This window comes from Meles meles, chromosome 20, assembly GCF_922984935.1.
Source record: "Meles meles chromosome 20, mMelMel3.1 paternal haplotype, whole genome shotgun sequence".
Taxonomy (NCBI): Eukaryota; Metazoa; Chordata; class Mammalia; order Carnivora; family Mustelidae; genus Meles; species Meles meles.
The window spans coordinates 15307307-15325095 of record NC_060085.1 but is presented as its reverse complement, the minus strand read 5'-3'; the positions used below and the strand labels follow the sequence as shown (position 1 = coordinate 15325095).

Here is a 17789-nt window from a genome sequence, read left to right as displayed (position 1 = left end):
TAATTGATTCCCTGCCCCAACCCCCCTGGGAGTGGGGGGGTCTCCAAGCACCAAACCTGTGAGAATTGTGCCCCTCAGCCCCGGGAACCAAGAAGCCCCTGCCCGACGTTCACTGGGCCAGGACACCGCCCCCCCTGAACCCCTTGACCAGCCCCATGGGCTTCGTTTCAATAAATAACCCCTAGAACAAAGCTTGGGGCAGAGGAACCAACATAGCACCCAGCTCAGCGACACAGAGAGGGTGCTTCAGGCAACAGTCGGAAATCTCAAGGGGCAAAATATCTGAAATCAAGGTCAAAACATACATAAAATCAGAGCCAGCATGCAAGCTGGGAGCAAATCCCCCCCGGGCCTCAATCAGATGCCCGATGGTCTCCCAGGATGCTGGCTCCTGCCATCAGGAAGAACGCCATTCTGTGTCACACAGCAACAGTCCCCTGCCTGGCATTTCCACCATCAGACACTCCTAGGTCTTGACTCTGAATTCTGGGCAGGGAGGAGGGGGGCACCCAGAAACCTGGGGGAAGGAAGCATGTAGGGAAGGGGGCTGAGACTTCCCAGGTACAGAGGAGTCCAGGGCAAGGCAGAGGAGTGAGGCTGGGAGCCCAGGTCACTGCCGGGCCCTGCCCCGGCGGGTACGGAGGCGACCTGTGGTTTGAGCCTGTGCCCGGGCTGCCTGGCCCATCTCCCTGCGGATGTCACCAAGCGCTGTTGCCGGGGCCTCCAGCAACCTCTGGAAGAGGCTAGGCCGGCCGGCTGGCGGCTCCCGACACTGGAAGGTGACCGCTGTGCCAGCGTCGGCCTTCATCTCCCGAGAGAAGCCGTCAGAGGAGCCATCAAAGCAGCGGCCGATGGCAATCTCCTTGGCCAGCCTCGGGCTCTGGTCGGTGACCGTGTAGACACCGTAGTTGTGACCCAGAGGGTCCAGTGGGGCCAGCATGCTGAAGGCCGTGGGGTCGTCAGCCGGGGCAGGTGGGGGGTGCCGCGCCAAGTAATCCCGCAGGAGCCCGTTGACCGCCACACGGCGGCAGCTGCCCTGGGGCATTATGGTCACCAGCGTCCTGTCCACCTGACGCTGGTCGAAGAGCATCCCGCTGCACTTGAACTCCACGCAGGCGGCGGATGTGCCGGGGCGCTCGGGGTCTCGGACACTGCGGGCATCCCGGAGCCCATAGAGCTGGCCCTGGGTTCGCGGGTGGCTGCCCCCCGCGTTGTGCGCCCGGACCATGTACTCCTGGGAACCCTGGATCTTCACTTTGAGGAAGCAGGCCCGGAACTCCTGGGGGTTGGGCCACCAGGCCAGGAGGTCTCCAGTCCAGGAGGCCGGCGCGCCCTCGCGGAACGGGACCACGTTGTACTCGTATTTGTCGGCCTCCACGCGCGCGAAGCGGAAGTGGCTGGCGGTCACCGGGGCGTCCTGGCATTCCCGCAGGCTGCGCCACGGGTACACCGGGCCCTTGGCCTCGGCGGGGTCGCCCGGCCTGGGTTTCGCCAGGTTGATGCGGAAGCCGTTGCGTTTGAGCGCCGGGTCGTCGTGGTCCGTGCGCCTGTACCCCAGCCTGTCCAGGTAGGGCTGGGCCACGCCCACGGTGGCCGCGAGCGGGCGGGGCCGGGAGGGGGCGGGCTCCAGCTCCTCCCCGCCCAGCGTGGCGGTGACCAGCGCGGTGTAGGCGTCGGGCCGGTCCGCGTCGCAGAAGGCGGGGAGGCAGGCGCCGTTGGGGCCGGTGACCGCGCTGTCGAAGCGGCCCCAGGCACGGGGGTTGGCCGAGTAGCCAGGGGCGGGCTCCAGGTTGACCAGCGTGACCACCACGCCCTCCACCTGCTCGCTGGGGGTGAACTTGTCGTTGGCGTAGGCGCGCACCTTCACGAAGCAGCGGCGGCGCTCGGGGACGTCCAGGTTGAACAGACGCCGCTCGCGGATCTCCACGTTGCCCACCAGGAAGACCCGCTCCTCCCGGCGGACCCGAGGGGCTGCCGACCCCTCCCGCTGGAAGCCGCTCTCCTCCTCCCACAGGCCTGTGTCAGGGTTCAGCGACCACAGCTTGAGGGCCTCCGCGTGGCCCGCCATGCGGATCTGGCCGGCGTTCACGCGCACCGCCACGGGCCCCGCCTGCAGCTGCTCCGCGGAGCCGGCGGCGCGGAGGTCCACCGAGAACATGCCGTAGGTGCGCAGCGGGGCCAGCTCACCGTCACTGTCCGCAAAGCGCAGGTCACTGGGGGCGGCGGCCGCCGAGGTGAGATCTCGGGGGTCCACGAACGTCACCCGGGCCTCCACAGCCCCCGTGTAGGGTTCGCCGTCGGCTCTGCGGAAGGCTCCGGCGGGAAGGACCAGCTCGCCCAGTGGGGCCTCGTCTTCCAGCTCCCCAAGAGGGATTGTGTTGCTCTCGCTGGCATCCAAGATGACGGGGGCTTTCTTCCGCATGGCCTTGACGTCATGGTACACGCCGCCCCCTCGAGGGTCGAAAGGCAGGACTCTGACAGTGTCCATGAACTCCCCACTGGGGTCCACGAAAGTTACCACCAGCCGCTGTGTGGAGGGAGGCACCTCCAGGGTGAAGTCACCCTGGTAGGAGGTGAATCCGATGGGCTCCTGGCCTAGCAGGATCTGGGCGAAGCTCAGGGGTTCCCCTGAGTCCGAAGCCAGCACACGTCCCCGTACCAGTCCCCGAGGGGGCAGACATTTCTGGCAGCCACACTCAGCCACCACCTTGACCGGGAGGACATAGTTGGAGCAGTGGATTTCCCTGCTCTCCAGGCGGCGAACAGAGCAGCAGCGGGAGCCTGTGTCCCCACACCGGGGGCTGGAGCCTGCGGGGCTGGGGCACGCGGTGTCAGGGCAGAGCCCCACATCCAAGTAGGTGGGGCCACTGCCAGACGGACCACAGTCATCTGGGAGCTTGATCAGGTGCTCTCGGGGCTGGGGATTGCAGGCTGGCTGGCCGGGGGCTGCAGAGTGAGAAATCAATCAGATCAGAGGTAGAGGGAGGTTTCCATTTGAGTCAAAGTTTGGGGGCCTGGACTGGGGTCAGGACTCAACCCAGGGGTTCGGTGGCGGCCTGGGATCAGACTTGGCATGGAAAGAGAGCCGTCTAAAGTTGGGACTCCATTTGGGGTTGACTTTGGCTGTTGTTAGGTCTCAGTTCAGTTTCAGAGCATGCTCAAGGTTGGGGGGGCCAAGGGTGCTCACCAAGCACAGTGAGGCGGGCAGTACCCGAGCGCACAGCCCCTGCATCATTCCATGCTTTGCAGTGGTAGGTGCCTGCCTGGTCTGGCCGCAGCCCCCGCAGCTCCAGATGGGTCCCGTACCTGTGTTCTCGCCTGTCCAGCAGGGTCCCGTTGTGGAACCTGGGTGGCAGATGGGCAATACCATGGAGGCCCTTGGCGTAGGGAAGGGGCTGCACCTGTCCGCAGCCCCACACAAAGCCCAGGAAGGTTGCAGAGCAGCCACGTCCCAGTCTCCGAGGCACCACGTTATCAGGGGAAACCCAGTGGAACCACAATGCTGGGTGCAAGGCCCCTGGGCATGGGGCAGGGCACTCACCAGGAGTACTTCTTGGGCAGGGGGATGCCCGAAGCCTTGCAGCAGAAGGTTACATTCTGTCCCGCCTCTCGCACTCGGGACTCGGGGTGCTTCACCAGGTAGGGTTTCTCTGGGGGCAAAGGTGGCAAAGGTCAGGGCCCTGCCCCATCCCAACTTTTCCCAATCACCCTTCCCAAAGGCAGGGCCCCATCTTTCCCTTCCAGGGATGCCCTGTTTCACCTACAACTCTTCCGATGACCTCCTCATTCAATTTCATCCCAAGGCTGCTCAAAATGGCGCCCCATCTTTTCTTTACATTTTAAGTAGGCTCTGTGCCCAACGTGGGGCTGGAACTCATAACCCTGAGATCAAGAATCACATGGTCTGCCCACTGAGCCAGCCAGGTGCCCCAAAATCGTGCCCCATTTTTTCTTTCTTTCTTTTTTTTTTTTTTTTTTTTTTTTTTTTAAGAGAAAGAGAATTTGTGAGCAGGGAGGGGCAGAAGGAGAAGAAGAGAGAGAATGGTAAGCAGGCTCCACGCTCCCAGTGGAGCCCAGGTTGGGGCTTGATCTCATGACTCTGAGAACATGGCCCGAGCCAAAATCAAGAGTCACTTAACTGACTGAGCCAACTAATCTGACTGCCCCCATCTTAATGCTTCCCTCTGCAAGTCCCTGTCTCGCCTCGTACCTTCTCCAATGTCTCACATTTTATTCACTCCCTCCATGGCACCCTATTTAGGGTTACGCCTTCTCCAGTGTCCATGTCACATCTTATTTCTTCCCCAGTGACCTCATGCTGCATCGCATCCTCCAAAGTACTTGGCGTCATCCAGAATTTCCTTCTTAGCTTCTCAGGAGCCCCCTCACCCTCCTTGCCAGGAGGCACTTACCCAACTTATTAAGGACAACAGTGACCACAGCAGAGATGGAGCCATTGGCCTGGGCCTGGCCCAGGCCTGCAGAGAAGCCATCCATCTGGGCACTGACGTTGGCCCGGCTACTGGCGCAGACTCCAGGCATCCGGAAGGTTCCATGGGCATCAGTGATGGCCGTAGTGCCAGACCAGTCTCTCAGGGAGACCCTGGCTCCTGGCAGCGGACGCCCAGATGGGGTGACCACCAAGCCCAGGAGGATGTGCTCAGGGCACCTGCAGGTCTTGGAGCTGCACCCTGGGGGACACAGGGAAGCAGAGGGACAGGGGAGCCTCTTCACGCCCTCCTGGGGTGGGCCGTCCACTCAGTCACTCAGCAAAGATGCCAAGACACTCCCCTTTGTGCCCCTCAGAGGCCTCAGCATGGCTCTGCTTGGAACAACCCTTAGTGTGAGTGGGGATATGTGGTTGAGTAGTCAGAACTGGAGCAGAGGGAGGGACCTGTGGTCCGAGGGATGGGGGAAATGCCCTGGAGGAGGGGACAGGAGAGGTCACTCTCACAAGACAGAGAGGCTCCTTCCAGCAGGAAAGAAAGTGTCCAGCAGGGGCTGGGGGCCTGTTTAGGGGTTGGGTCTTGGGCTCAGAACATCTCCCTCCCTCTCCCAATCCTGCGGTTTCTCCATAAAATGGAAAATTCCGCTTGGAAACTTCAGGGCAGAGGCGTCAGGAGAGCAGAGCCAGGCGGGGTAGGGTGGGGACCCCACTACCCCATTGGCCACCGTGCTCCCCCACCCTGCCATGGGCTCTGCGGGTACAGTCTCCAGACCGTGTTTGTGGAGCCCAGGCGGATCGGAATTTCCAGTCGCCTCCTGGCTGGCCTGGTGTCTGGCCCTGGGAGGGCTTGGGCATGGTGTCTGCCAGGGTGTGAGCGCGTGTCCGCGTGGGCGTCGGGGCCGGCGGGGGCTGTGAATGTTATGCGTGTGCACCCGGGTACGTGAGCCAGCTTCTGTGTGTGTCCGCATCCCGGAGGCCATACAGACACTTAGCGGTGCATCCAAGGTAATGCCCACTGGATCCACACACGCCTGGACGCGACCCTCAAGGCATCCACCCATCCAGATGTACACATTCACCAATGCTCCTCGGGGCCCCAGAAAGGAAGAAGGGCCGGTCTCCATGCGGTCCAAGTTCTGGCCCTCCAGGACCCACCTCTTCCCTTCCACCCCTCTGCCCCATCAGGCTCCATCCCAACCTGTCTCTGCCCCCCAAGTACCCTTCAAAACTGGCCGCATCCAGCCCCCGCCTCTAACTCAACACTTTCCTCCAGGCCCCATCCCTCCTACCTGGACATGTAGGCCTTACACACTTCTGAGCCTCCACGGGACGCCCCGGACACGCATCCCCAGCCGGGCTTGGGCAGCGACGGCGGCGCAAGCGACGCCCTGGCCCGCAGCTCCCTGAACAGGGACCCCACGGGCCCCACGCGCCCCACGTGGCCTCTGCGGTAAGGGTGGAGAGGGGTGAAGGTGAGGCGCCCGCCCACCCCAGGGACTGCGCCTCTTTGGAAATCTGGTAACAATGTGGGACTGGAGGGTGCCCCCACCATGTTCATCCGAGGGTGGCGATACCGCAGACAGAGGCCCTGCCCACTGCCCCCATCAGTTGTTCCCCAGGCGCACCTGTTGAAGGCGCAGTTGAGGCACCGCCCCACTTCCCCCAACCCCAGATGAGCTCCCCGAAGTTAGCCCTGCTCTTCTCCCTGCATCCCTCACATAGTTGGGGTCAAAACACGCCCCCACAGAACGGAGTGACAGATGAACAAATGAGGGCAGCAGGAGGGAAATGGGCTCCTGGGGGGATCCCTCCTGTGACCCACCTGGGCCTCTATTGGCAGCCCCTCCCTTCGAAAGCCCCGCCCCTATCTGATTTTGCCTGCTCCAGAGGCCTCTTCCTAACCACGCCCACCCCCCCCACAGCCCAGCCCCTTCCTCCGGTACCATTCATTCAGGCTCCACCCACCTATGATCCATCCCGGCCAATCCCCGCCCCCTCCTCAGCCTGACTGCTCGCGAGCCCGCCCTCTCCCTAGACCCGCCCACCCGTCGCAGGCCCCGCCCCAGGCCCCGCCCTCACCGAGAGGGCACCGGAAGCGCACATGGTAGTTGGAGCAGCGGCGGCCGCGGGGCTGCTCGCGGTTGAGGCACCAAAAACCTCGCGTGGGGTTCAAGTGCACGCGCTCGCCTACAGTGGATGGCAGGGCCCAGTCCGTGGTGCGCGCCTCTAGCGCCAGCGGTCGCGGGCACACGCGCGCTGGTCCGTAATAGAAGCGGATGGCAGCCAGGCTCTCGAAGTCGCCGTCGCCGCCGGGGTGGTCCACGTTGAACCAGGACGTCCACTCGCTGGCCTCTGCGGGAACCGCATGCGCTGGGACCCGGGCCGCAGCCTGTCGGGCCCCATCAGTGCATGCAGGGGCCCGGGAAGCTGCCTACCCACCCCCATCTCCGAGGTAAGGGCCTTACCCTGCTGTCTAAAATGGTCACCCCACACCCAGTGCGCGCGGGCTGACGCAGCCCACCCATGACCCCGCCCAGATGCAGGGTACTCGGGCAGAACGAGTTATAAAGGGATCCCGGGGGGGCGAGAGTGGGGGTTTGGCCTCCCCTAGCACCAGCCCCAGTTCTGCTGCCCAATTCTTGAGCTTGCCCATTGGTGCAGGCTGACATTTTGCCACGCTGACATCTTGCCACTGTCTCCCCAGTCCCCAGCCTTAGAATTGAGCCTGCCCCCATCTCAGAATTCAGAACCCCTGAGGTGTGAGGAGGTACAAGGGCAGCAGGAGGAGTTGGGCCTGAGACCAGCCCTAGCTGTGGCTTTTCATCGCCTGGCCACTCCAGGTCAGAGCCAGCTGGGCCCTTGCTCACTGCCTGGGAAACCCACCAGGCAACCTCTGTTTCACAGAAGCCACAGGTTGGAAGGGCCTGGCCTCCCAGAGCTCAGATTCGCTTCCATTAAACCTCCCCCCCACCACCACTAGGGGGTGCTCACTCCTTTCCTGAATTGACAGTGAATTTCCCAGCTAGGAAACTAGAAACCCAGGTTCCAAAACTAGAGGTCTGGAATCTACTGGAAGCACCCTGCATGCTGCTTCCAGTAGGGGGGAGGAGGCACCCCCCCCACACACCCTCCATTGGTTTCCTCCTTGACAAACAGCCTGAACTCTCACCCCTCTGCTTCCAAAATTTAGACCTCTTGGGACACCTATGCCAGGGGCCACCATGTCCAGGGACCAGGATGGTATGGGGCCCTTCTACCTCTTGTGTCTTGTCCTCACATGACCCCACCAGTCAGAGCTCGCACAGTAAGTCCACAGCAGAGTCAGGACTTGGACCCAGGATGACTCACCTTCCCAGTCCTCCAGGGCTGGTGAGGACTGTCCAGGGCGCAGTGATGGACCTTCAAAGCCCCAGGCAGTTGCTATGGGCTCCTCAGGGGGGCTGGTGACTGTGGATAGGGTGAGGAGTGTGAAAGGGGAAGGAAGCATGCTGATGGAGACTTCTGTGAGCTGCTTCTGTGCAAGGTGCTCTCATGATCATCCCCATTTCACAGGGAAGAAAACTGAGGCTCTGAGAAGCCAGAAGCTAACTCTGGCTGACCCCAAGGAATGCAGGACCTCCCCCTCCCCTTCCAGGCGAAGCCTCCCTGTGCCCCCTACCCCCAATCTTCTGCAGCCCCATCCCTCTCTCTCCCCTGGCCCAGATGCCATGGACTGGGGAAATCTGTGCATCTGCTCTGCTCCCCAGACCCAGTTCTCCCTGAGTGTACTCAGTGGCTGTGAGCTCAGTTGGTGGTAACTCTGCATTCCCCTTCATCCATTTGCTGGCTGGAAGTCCCTCCCTCCGTGTACCTTCCATCCCTTCACTTGGGGCCCCAGCTGGCATTGGGAAGTCGTTGGAATCCAACCTGGCGTCTCTGACCTTGAGTTATCTAAGATAGCCAGGCTGGACGATGACCTCAGACAAGTCCCTTCCCTGTCTGTGTCTCAGTCTGTTTCATCTGAGAAATGGATCCAGTGCCCTCTCCACTGGGTGTTCCAGAGATGGGAGTTTTTCTAAACGGTGTGTGTGTGTGTGTGGAGGAGGAGAGGAGTTATGTGAGAGGGGACAGCTCAGACCCCTTAATCCTGGGCCAGTATCGGGTACTTCAGAATCCAAATGCTAGGGCTGAGACAGGCCCCTTGGGGTACCCAGGGAACCCAGGGGAACCTAAGGTTCATATCCATATTCCAAGTGCCCCTACTTCTCTTTGAGGGGGGAAAAGAACAGAGAGGTTTCCTCCCCTCCCCAAGGGACCGTCTCCCCGATGCCCCCCACTCCAGGGGGACCCGGGCCTGCGGTTGCGAGCGGATCCCCAGGTTCTCTCTCCGGAAGGGGCTGCAAGCCAGGCGGGCTGCCAGGGCGCCTAGGGGTCTGGGCTGGGGTCAGGGGGCGCCTCACCTCGAGCCCCCGCCAGGTGCGCGGCGGCGACAAAGAGGCAGAGTAGTGGCGGCAGTGATGCCATGGCCGGGTCCGAGCGTCCGAGGGAGGGTCCGGGCTCCGCGGCGCGCGCGGATCTGACTCCCGCGGGTCGGGCGGCCGCTGGGGCTGAGGGTGGGGGCGGGAGGGGACCGCAGGCCACGCCCCGCCCAGGCCACGCCCCGCCGGAGCCAAGCTCCCTGGCCATGGGTGACTTCGGTGCGCTAGCAACCTCTCCGGGTCGCCCCCTTCGGTGCGTCCGGCTGTGCCTCCGCCCTCAGGCTGGCCTGCATTCCCCCCGCCTCCCCCCACCCCCTGTCGCCAGCTGGAAGTCCCTCCCTCAACCCACTCCATTCTCCACCTTGGGTCCCAAGCTGCCTGTGGGACGTGCCTCTCCTGGACTCGCGCCTGAAGCTGCCCAAACACTCACGCTTTAGGCAGCCCTTTAGGCGGCGAGAAATCCTCCATCGGGTCTAACTTCAACCCCGTTGGCGTTAGGCCACCCCGAGCAGGCTGGAAGTCCCACCCTGAATCTACCCTCTACTCTTCTGGCGCTAGTTTTCTCGGCCAACGGGGAAGTCCCCCTCGACGACTACCCTCCGTCCCTCCGGCCTGCGCTCTGGGGGACGCCTGCGCTGTGGGGGACGGGGGCAGTTCCCTTTCCGAGGCTGCCCCCCGGGCGGCGGACCCGGCGCACAGAGAAGGAGGAGGCGAGGTGGTGGTGGGACGTCTGTTTATTGGCGCGGGTCCAAGCCGCCAGGGTGCGGGCGCGGTCACAGCGCCGCGACGCAGTCGGTGCCGGTGTATCCCGGCAGGCGCAGAGCGAACTTTCGGCGCACGTCCTCGGGCACGAACCTGCCGGCCACGAAGTGGTGGCGGCCGGAGAAGCGGCCGGCGCAGGGCTTGGGCGCTGCGAGCGATACCAGCACGTCGGGCCGGAGCCCATCCTCGGTGTCACCGCCGCCCGTCTCCGCGTCCCAGCCTGAGGGAAGCGGGGCGGGAGGGGAGGGAATCGGGAGCTGGGAGGGGTGCTTCAGAGACTTGCCTGCTCACCACCCACTTCTCCTTCCCCATCAGACCCAGCCTCTGCTCTCTGACACGTGCGTCTTGGTCAGACCTGCCTCCCCACAGAACTGGGCCTCCGCCCTCAGACCAGTGTCTCCCTCTCCTTGGAGATGTTTCCCTCCTCCTCTGACCAGATCGTCTGCCCTCATACTTTTCTGCCCCTGCTCCCCTCACGCTACTAATTTTTTCTTCTCTATCTGACTCAGCCTCTGCCTTTAGAGTCCATCATTTCCACTTGCTGCCCTTTCCCAGTCAGACCCATGCATGCCTCTGCCTTCTGACCCAGCATCTGTCCCCATTACCCCCTATCAGTCTTGAGCTTCCCCACTTAGGCTAGATGCTCTTTCCTTTGGGGCTTCCTAGCCAGCCTTCCCCCTCTAACAGATCCCCATTCTCCAGGCAGAGGACTTGCCTCCATCCTTAGGCAGGCCTCCCCCATAAGATCTGTCCCCTTACAGACAGAATGTCTCTGACAGAATGTGGCCTGAGTGTTCATCATCCTCCTTCTGACTAGAGACTCTTCCCTCTGACATCTCTGTCTTCGCCCTCAGACTAGCTCTTGCCTTTTGACAGGACCCCACCTCCTCCTTCACTGTGCCCCAGCCTCTACTGCCTCTCAAATGAGCCTCTTCCTTCAGACTAGGGGCCTTGCCTTCTGCTCTGCTTGTGATCAGAGTCTGGAGCCACTAACTTAAAGCCTCCTCCCTCAGACTTTAATTCTTCCTTCTGTGACCCTTGTCTCCACACTCAGACCAGACAGCCCATCTCTCTGTAGCTAAGCCCCCGCTCTGTGGCACCCTGATGGGATGGCCCTGAGGTCTTGCAATCTGGGGGACATCCCCTGAGTGTGGCCACCCCCGTGGAGGGTCCGGCTGGCCAGCAGCTGTTTGTTCCGTCTGCCCGTCGCCTAATGGCTCCAACAGGCGTGGGGCGGCGGCCAGGATGGGTGAGGCCTTTGCCGAGTGAGCTCACGTCTGCCCAGGCAACTGGGCCAGGGTGGGCAGCGGGCATGCTGGGCTGGGTGGGGGGAGGATGGGACAGGGGATCACCTGGGCAGCAGCCTCGGTCTTCCCTCTCTGAGGGATGGGCATGACCCTCACCCAGAGTGCAGAAGCCATCCATGCAAGGGAAACTGAGGCTCAGAGACAGGCTGGGGCCACCAGAAGCTGGGGTGCAGAGGGCCCCCACCAAAGCCCCCCACAGACCCCCCTTTCTGCCTGGCATGCCTGAGGGAATGTCCAGGCTCACAAGGGGGATGGACAGCAGCTTGAGTGTGGCCAGCGCCCGCGTGCAGGGGCCCCCGATCTCTCCTGGCTGCACACCAGGGCCCAGCACGGCGTCCACCACCAGCCCATAGGCATCGTTGATGAGCTGGACCTGAGAGAGCAGGCAGGGTTAGGGGGCAGCCTTTGGGCACCATCCCCTTCTTCCCCCCATCGTTCGCCACCAAGCGCTGACCTCCGTGGGCAAATAGGACAGGAAGGGGATGTCCATCTTCTCACACTGAGTAGTCAGGTCCTGGTGCAGCCCATCCAGTGACCGTGTAGGGTAGAAGATGGTGGGTTCGTACTCCTGGTTTGGCGGGGTGGGGCATGGGGACCACAGAACGGAGTCAGCGCTGGGGGCCCTTCCAGGCTTCCTGCTGGGCCTTAGCCCCCAGACCTGGATACCAGGCAGAAGACCCTGCCTGGGGCAAGCACTGGGCTTATTCTGTCACCTCTCCAGCCTCAGTGTCCCCCAGAGACACTGTCAAGAGAAGGAAGCAATTTCTGCCAGGATAGGGTTAAGGGGGTGACCCTGGGAGGCCGAGGGGGTCCTAGCTACTCACAAACATCCGCAGGTGCCGCGCACAGACCAGCCCCACCGCCCCGTTCTGCTCCGGGCCACACACGACCAGCACTGTCCTCTGCTTCCGGGAGAGAGAAGGCAAGGGGAACACCTGGCAGGGGGCACAGCAAAGGCAAAGGCATGATGTCTGGAATTCCTCCTTGTTTGGGTGGGGAAACTGAGGCCTGGAGTAGCAGAAGGGAGGGGCATGGGCATAGAGAAGAGGTACTGTGGGCAAAGGGCATGGCCTCTGGAGGCCTCGGGCTCCTCCTTGGAGATGCAGAGTCCCTGCTTCAGGCTCTGCCAAGCTGGAGCAGGAAAACGTGCCTTCTGCCACCACCCGGCGCCCGGAGTGCGGTTTGTTTATCCTCGGCCTGAGTTGCAGACATTCTTCCACCTTTTTCCACCGCAGTGGCTGCCCCTCCCCCGCCCACGTTTCCAGGCCTCACCCCCTCCCGGAGGCCCCAAAGCTGGGGGTGTGTGTGTGGGGGGGTTACTTTTCCTACCCAAGGTGCCCTGTCTCTCTCCATCTGCCTCTGCTGTCACGTCACCTTCCTCTGTGTCTCTGACTGTGTCTATCCCCATCTGTCTCTCTGTAGTCCTTTGGTGCTTGCATCTCTTTGTCTCTCTTTGTCTCTGTCTCTATCTCCCGGACTCTCTGTGTCTCTGTGGGCCTGTGCCTCTGTTTCTTTAATGCAAGTTCGGAGCACTGGTGTTCTGGTCTCAGCCCTGCCCTGATTCTCTGCATGGCCTCAGCCCCCTGTCCTCTCCCAGGCTCCTTTGGCCTCTATCGGACAGGAATGACCATGGCACTGACAGGCTCATGGGGCCTGATACAGGGGCCCCAGGGGCCTGGCCGTACTCTAACCTCCAGTTACTCAAAGGGCTAGGTACTCCTTTTTTTTTTTAATTCTCCCCAAGGTCTCAGTGAGGTCCTGACCCACCCCGAGGGTGCTGTGACCCCACCATGCCAGGCCCAGAGCCTGAGACCAGAGGCCAGGGGAGGGCAATGATGTCTGGGCTGGCTGGGGCAGAGGGCCTTCTAGACAGACTTGGGGCTTTCAGGGCAAAACCAAACGACCGTTCGGTCGGCAAGGACTAGGCAAGAGTTTACCCCGCTGGGTTTACTGGTGGGGCTTTGATTGTCATCATTTCCTTCTCCTGCAGGAGTTTTGCCCAGGATAGGTTCCATTTGGAAAAAGTAACGCTTAAAAACAAAAACAAAAACAGAAAACCTGAGCCTACGTAAATGTGTTTAATGGAAGTCGGCAGTGGTGACAAGAAGGGGAGGAAGACCAGCAGGAAGAGAAAGGTTATGTGCTGGAGCCCTGACACCACGGGGCACTTCACTAAGGCATTTGGGTTTATTAACTGGTGTCAGTTTATTTCGCTTGTTTTGGAGGAAACAGGCCCGCGGTTTGACACCCGTGGCCAAAAGCACTGGAAGGCAGCGTCGTCATCACTTATTACTGTCGTGTCCTTTGGAGGTACCTCGAAACTGGGGCTTTGCCCCAGATCCAGACAGTTCTGCTTACTTACCACCTGGGACCTACCCTTTGCAGGCCACTCCCTGCACCTGGACCTCAGTTTCCCCATCTGCAGCGTGGGGTTATTTGGAAGCACTCCACCTTCAGGAACCGAGGTGTCCCTCACTGAGATCCAGGAGATGGCAAAGGTGGTTGGGCACGAAGGGACCCAGGAGCATCCTGCTGCAGCCTCAGCCTCCGAGTCTTTGGGGACTCCTATCTCTACCCTGACCCTCACTGACACTGGGGTCTTGGGCCCCTGCCTTCTAGACCAGCGATGGGCCTCTCCAGGCCTCAGTTTCCCCATCTAAGTGATGGGCTGGAGAAGCTCCACACAAAAAGGGGCTTCCTGAACCATTCTGGCCACCCGGGTCATGCAGCTAGCTAGGCCTCGGCTCCGGGTGGGGGCGGGTGGGGGGGGGCGGGGGGGGAGGGGGGGGGCCTGGCCATCTGGATGGGGTCAAGGTCAAGGATCAGGGGTCGTATACCTTGGTCACAGCCACAGCACTAGCATGGCCACACAACTCCACCAGCTGCTGCCGCCCAAAGCGGTAATCCTCCAGTAACTCGCGCTCCAGGGCGGCCGCCTCCGCAGTGCTGGGGACAGAGTGGGGAGAGACGCTCAAAGACACAGAGAGAGAAAGACTTAGAGAGGCTCGGATGGAACCAGTAACGTTCCACCAACGTTCCCAACCAGGCCCTAGCGCCACCTCCAACCTCAGTTTCCCCATTAGACAGGCATGCGGTAGAGTGGATCTGTAGAAGGTTTAAGCCGAAGCCCAAGGCACGGGCGCCCTCTGGTGGTCGAGGAACGCTCGGCGGCGCATGTTCTACAGCCCCAAAGCGGGAGACTGGAGCTCCGCCCAGAAGCACTCCCCGCCCCCGCCCCCGTCCACTTCCCACCCCTTCCCCCGCCGCGGGAAGAACCCAGGAGGAGGAATGCGGCGGGAGAGACTGATAAGGGTGATGGACGACTTTCATGCAGGGGAAAACAAGCGGCAAACTCCAGAATACTGGAGGGGGCCGACTGGGCTGGGGGAGGTGGTGCCTGAGGGAGGTGGAGTTAGATGGCTCACTTAGGGAGGGGGGATAGGGAGCCCACAGCTATCAGACCTGTTGGTGACCCTTCAATAATTGTGGCCAGAGAGATGGGGCTTCCTCATTGGAGATGAAGGGCTGCCATCAACTCCCTAAGTGACTGTGGGGTCTGTCACATCTGAGTTTTGCTTTCTCTTTTGCAAAAGTGAAGACCGGGTAGGCTAGATAATTTTCAAGGCTCATTTCAAAATACAAACATGGGTCCCATTACTTAAGAATTTCAAGATAATGACAGCCAAGTGTTGGACTCTTCCAAGAGCAAGGACCAAGCTAGCCCTGGCTTAGGGGCCTTCCAAAGGGCATGGGCTTAGTGGCTGCAGAGAGAGAGACCTGGCATTGAAGATTGGAAATGGTCCTCACTCCAGAATCAGGGGTTGGGACAGCTGGGCAGGGTTTATGTCCTGATGCCAGCTTCCACTACCAGGACTCTTTCCTGCGGGGAAGACCACCTACCCCTAGCCCAGCGGGCCCTAGTAGTAGTAGTAGTAGTAGTAGTAGAGTAGTAGTAGTAGTAGTAATAGACAGGCCTGAAAAATATTTAGCCACTCAGAGAAGCCAAGTGGCTTGCCCAGGGTCCTGCAGGAAGCAAGTGAGAAAGCAGACTTCTACCCTTGGTGTCTGTTTCCAGAGCCATACAGAGTGCGAACAAAGAAGCAGAGGCAGACCTACAGATAACAGAGGTTTCTTGGGATGAATCTTTAGGTTCCTTCAATTCTGTGAGCGGGAGACCACAACATTCCCGCCAATTTTGCAGCCTGATCAGGCCAGGCAGCGGGAGGACCATAGGTAAGGAATGAAGACTGCTGCGGGAGGGGGGACTCAGGGTGGGCTTCCTGGAGGAGGTGGCCTGGAGCACTATGGGAGGTAACTCACATGCAAGAACAGTGAGGGCCAAGGTCCTGTAGTGGGAATGAGCTTGGCAGATGGAAGGGACAGAAGTGAGGCCAGTGTGGCTGGAGCCGAGCAAGGGAAACTAAGAAACTGGGTCAGAAACTTTGGGGGCCTGTGCACATGGGGGAGATTGAGGCTTAGGGCAGGGAGGACACATGCCCTGAGTCACCCCAGCCCACCAGAGCCAGATTCAGCCCCACCTAACTTCAGATAAGGTTGGAGGACCAGTTGGGGAAAAGGAGCTCGTGGTGGGTCAGATGAAGAGCAGGCTGGCCCAGCTCCCGGGAAAGAACATTGGAGAAGGTGTGTTTGGAAATGTGGCTCCTTCCTCCACTTTCACCCGTGACAGCTCTGCCTGCTGCCCCCACAGGAGGGCGAGGGGAAGATGAGAACGTTGGGAGCATTACCCATCCCTCTTCTTCCTCTGTCCCGAAGCTTTGGCCTCAGGCCACCACTTGGAACATTATCTTCCTGCCTAACTGGTCATTAGAGTGATAATGGGGAGGATGGTCCAGGCTAGGAGCTGGGGGTGGGGATGCTGGCAGCTCTGGGTGGGGTGTGAGTGGGAATTAGGGCAGGTCTGGGGAGGGGGACAGGGCGAGGCCACTGTAGGACTGGCCAGAGGTGGGGGGCTTGGTTATGAAGTGCCTCTTCATTCTCCTGATGTCAGTCCCCAGATGAAAGGAACTGTGAGGATTTCCCCAAGAGCACCAAGAAGGTGACTTGCTTTCAAAGGAACTGGGCCTGTTATCCCAAAATGCTTCCAGGAGTGGGCTCTTTGGGAGGTGAAGCCCTGGGGCCAGGTTGCCCATGGCAGACCCTCCCTGCTCTCTTGGCTCCATCTGCGTCTCCATCTTCAGGCCTCTGCCCACCAGCCCACCACCACTGCTCACCCGGCTGCCTACAGCAGTCTCCCGGCCCCCAAACTCCTCCTCCATACAAGAGCCATGGGGGCTTTGAAAACCTGAACACCATCATATCGCCACTTGCCTCAAACCTGCTTTTGGCTCCCCAATATTCGGAGAATATTCAAATTCCTCACTACACCTACACACCTGTTATGTTTCTAACCTCATTGTCTCCTCTCCCCTTGCTCTCCACGTTCCACTCCTACCCACCCCACAGTGCCCCATCAGTCCTCAGATGGACTTTGAGACCCTGCATAACTGGCCCCACCATCCCCCACGCCAGGTGAAATCACAGCTCCAGCTTCCTCCTATCTAGGACGAGCTGGGTCTACAGGCTCAATCTGGACATCTACCAGTCACTGGACAAGATCTGCCCTGAGGACCTGAGTGGAGAGTGGGCACAGGAGGACAGACAAGGGGATGTCAGATGAATGTGCTGTCAGTGGTTTACACTGAGGTCCACAGCCCTGCTTGGGCCTTAAAGGACACAACATAACTCGGGATGAGGTGAGAGACACAGCCACACCTGCCAGCTAGAGACCCCAAATCCAAGCAAACTACTGGTAAGTGGCCCATGGTTCAAAAATCTCCCTAGCCTTGGCTCAGGCAGTGGTTTCCGCCCCCAGGCCTCAGTTTCCTTCTCTGGTCCAGGAGACAGTAGCAGGTGGGCCACCAAGAGGGGTGTGAACATTTGAGGAGCTAAGACCTCAGCTCTTCCCAGCTCCGGAACGAAGGGTGGGCGCTCCAGGGTCCCCAGGACGGATGGAAAGGGGGCGGTGGGCCTGGACTGAGTTGAGGGGTGATGGGAGAGCTTCTAGGGGTGCTGCTGAATGATTCACTTAGGGGTGAGCCTGAGGCGGATGCAGTTTCCCTGGCAACGCAGCTTAGGAGGTGTTGGCAGCAGTGGGCTGAAGGCTTCCTCTCTCCAGCGAAATGCGAAATGCGGGATGGGCCTTGGAAACCCCCAAGCCCCCTCCCGGCCATGCCCCTGCCTCTGATCCATGCAGCCCATGAGACCCCCCTCCCAGTCATGCCCTGCCCATGATGCCTCTGGCTCCAGGCTGCACCCCTGCCGTGCATGGTCTTTGGCATCCCCATCCCTGGCTGACCTGAGGAAACGCCGCTCCTCCGGCGCCTCCGCTGGGTCCTGGCGGGCCGCGCTGCTCATGGCCGAGGTGAGCTGGTGCGCGAGCTGGTGCGCGGAGCCCGGCGCCCCAGCCACAGCCTTTTAAGAGCATCCCAGGGCACGGGGCCTCCTCCCCGCCCACCCTGTGCATCCGCCAATCAGCGGGCGCCGCGAAGGCGCTGCGCGCGGCCATTGGCTGGCAGGCGCAGGCTGACTTAACCCTTTCGTGCCAGGAGTGGAGCTGCCTTGGGAATGGAGGGAAACGAAGTCTGGACAGGCAGGGACCCCTGAAATGGGGTCTCGGCCTGGGAGCAAGGGGCCTCGCCTCTGGCGCCCCTCCGTCCCATGCTCTGCTCTTTAGGTCCTCCACTCACTGATGTGCCCAGGGTGTGGGGTTGGGTGGCCAGCCCACCTGGCAACTTCTGCAGAGTCCCCAGGCCATGT

The 17789-nt window shown here is 61.0% G+C and overlaps 2 protein-coding genes across 7 annotated transcripts; both read right to left on the bottom strand.

The window, feature by feature from the left end:
- Positions 1 to 251: 251 nt before the first annotated feature.
- Positions 252 to 8974, bottom strand: CILP2 (cartilage intermediate layer protein 2). The gene is made up of 8 exons (XM_045991103.1): positions 8887 to 8974; positions 7796 to 7894; positions 6527 to 6799; positions 5737 to 5892; positions 4413 to 4691; positions 3542 to 3650; positions 3188 to 3345; positions 252 to 2946 (listed from the first exon to the last, which is right to left on the bottom strand). The coding sequence occupies exons 1-8, from the start codon at positions 8948 to 8950 to the stop codon at positions 611 to 613; spliced, it is 3474 nt and encodes a 1157-aa protein (XP_045847059.1). The 5' UTR covers positions 8951 to 8974; the 3' UTR covers positions 252 to 610.
- A 646-nt stretch (positions 8975 to 9620) lies between these two features.
- Positions 9621 to 17714, bottom strand: YJEFN3 (YjeF N-terminal domain containing 3). 6 transcript variants are annotated; one of them, XM_045991099.1, is made up of 6 exons: positions 17329 to 17714; positions 13811 to 13919; positions 11798 to 11908; positions 11428 to 11541; positions 11196 to 11346; positions 9621 to 9886 (listed from the first exon to the last, which is right to left on the bottom strand). In XM_045991099.1, the coding sequence occupies exons 1-6, from the start codon at positions 17385 to 17387 to the stop codon at positions 9678 to 9680; spliced, it is 753 nt and encodes a 250-aa protein (XP_045847055.1). In that variant the 5' UTR covers positions 17388 to 17714; the 3' UTR covers positions 9621 to 9677. The 6 variants fall into 6 exon arrangements, with proteins under 6 accessions (XP_045847055.1, XP_045847054.1, XP_045847051.1 ...); XM_045991098.1 differs by lacking the exon at positions 17329 to 17714 and having other exon boundaries at positions 13811 to 16541; XM_045991095.1 differs by having other exon boundaries at positions 9750 to 11346; positions 13811 to 15085.
- Positions 17715 to 17789: the final 75 nt, after the last annotated feature.

What these genes read in the sequence shown, in the direction of transcription:
- CILP2 (XM_045991103.1), bottom strand. Translation starts at nt 8,950, where the DNA reads ATGGCATCACTGCCGCCACTACTCTGCCTCTTTGTCGCCGCCGCGCAC. An exon ending in GCGCTTCCGGTGCCCTCTCG is followed by an intron (nt 5,893 to 6,526) that starts GTGAGGGCGGGG and finishes CCCTTACCGCAG; the next exon opens with AGGCCACGTGGGGCGCGTGG. An exon ending in TGTAAGGCCTACATGTCCAG is followed by an intron (nt 4,692 to 5,736) that starts GTAGGAGGGATG and finishes TGTGTCCCCCAG; the next exon opens with GGTGCAGCTCCAAGACCTGC.
- YJEFN3 (XM_045991095.1), bottom strand. Translation starts at nt 14,053, where the DNA reads ATGGGGAAACTGAGGTTGGAGGTGGCGCTAGGGCCTGGTTGGGAACGT. An exon ending in GTGCTGTGGCTGTGACCAAG is followed by an intron (nt 11,909 to 13,810) that starts GTATACGACCCC and finishes GCCCCCTGCCAG; the next exon opens with GTGTTCCCCTTGCCTTCTCT. An exon ending in TGTCCTATTTGCCCACGGAG is followed by an intron (nt 11,347 to 11,427) that starts GTCAGCGCTTGG and finishes CTGCTCTCTCAG; the next exon opens with GTCCAGCTCATCAACGATGC.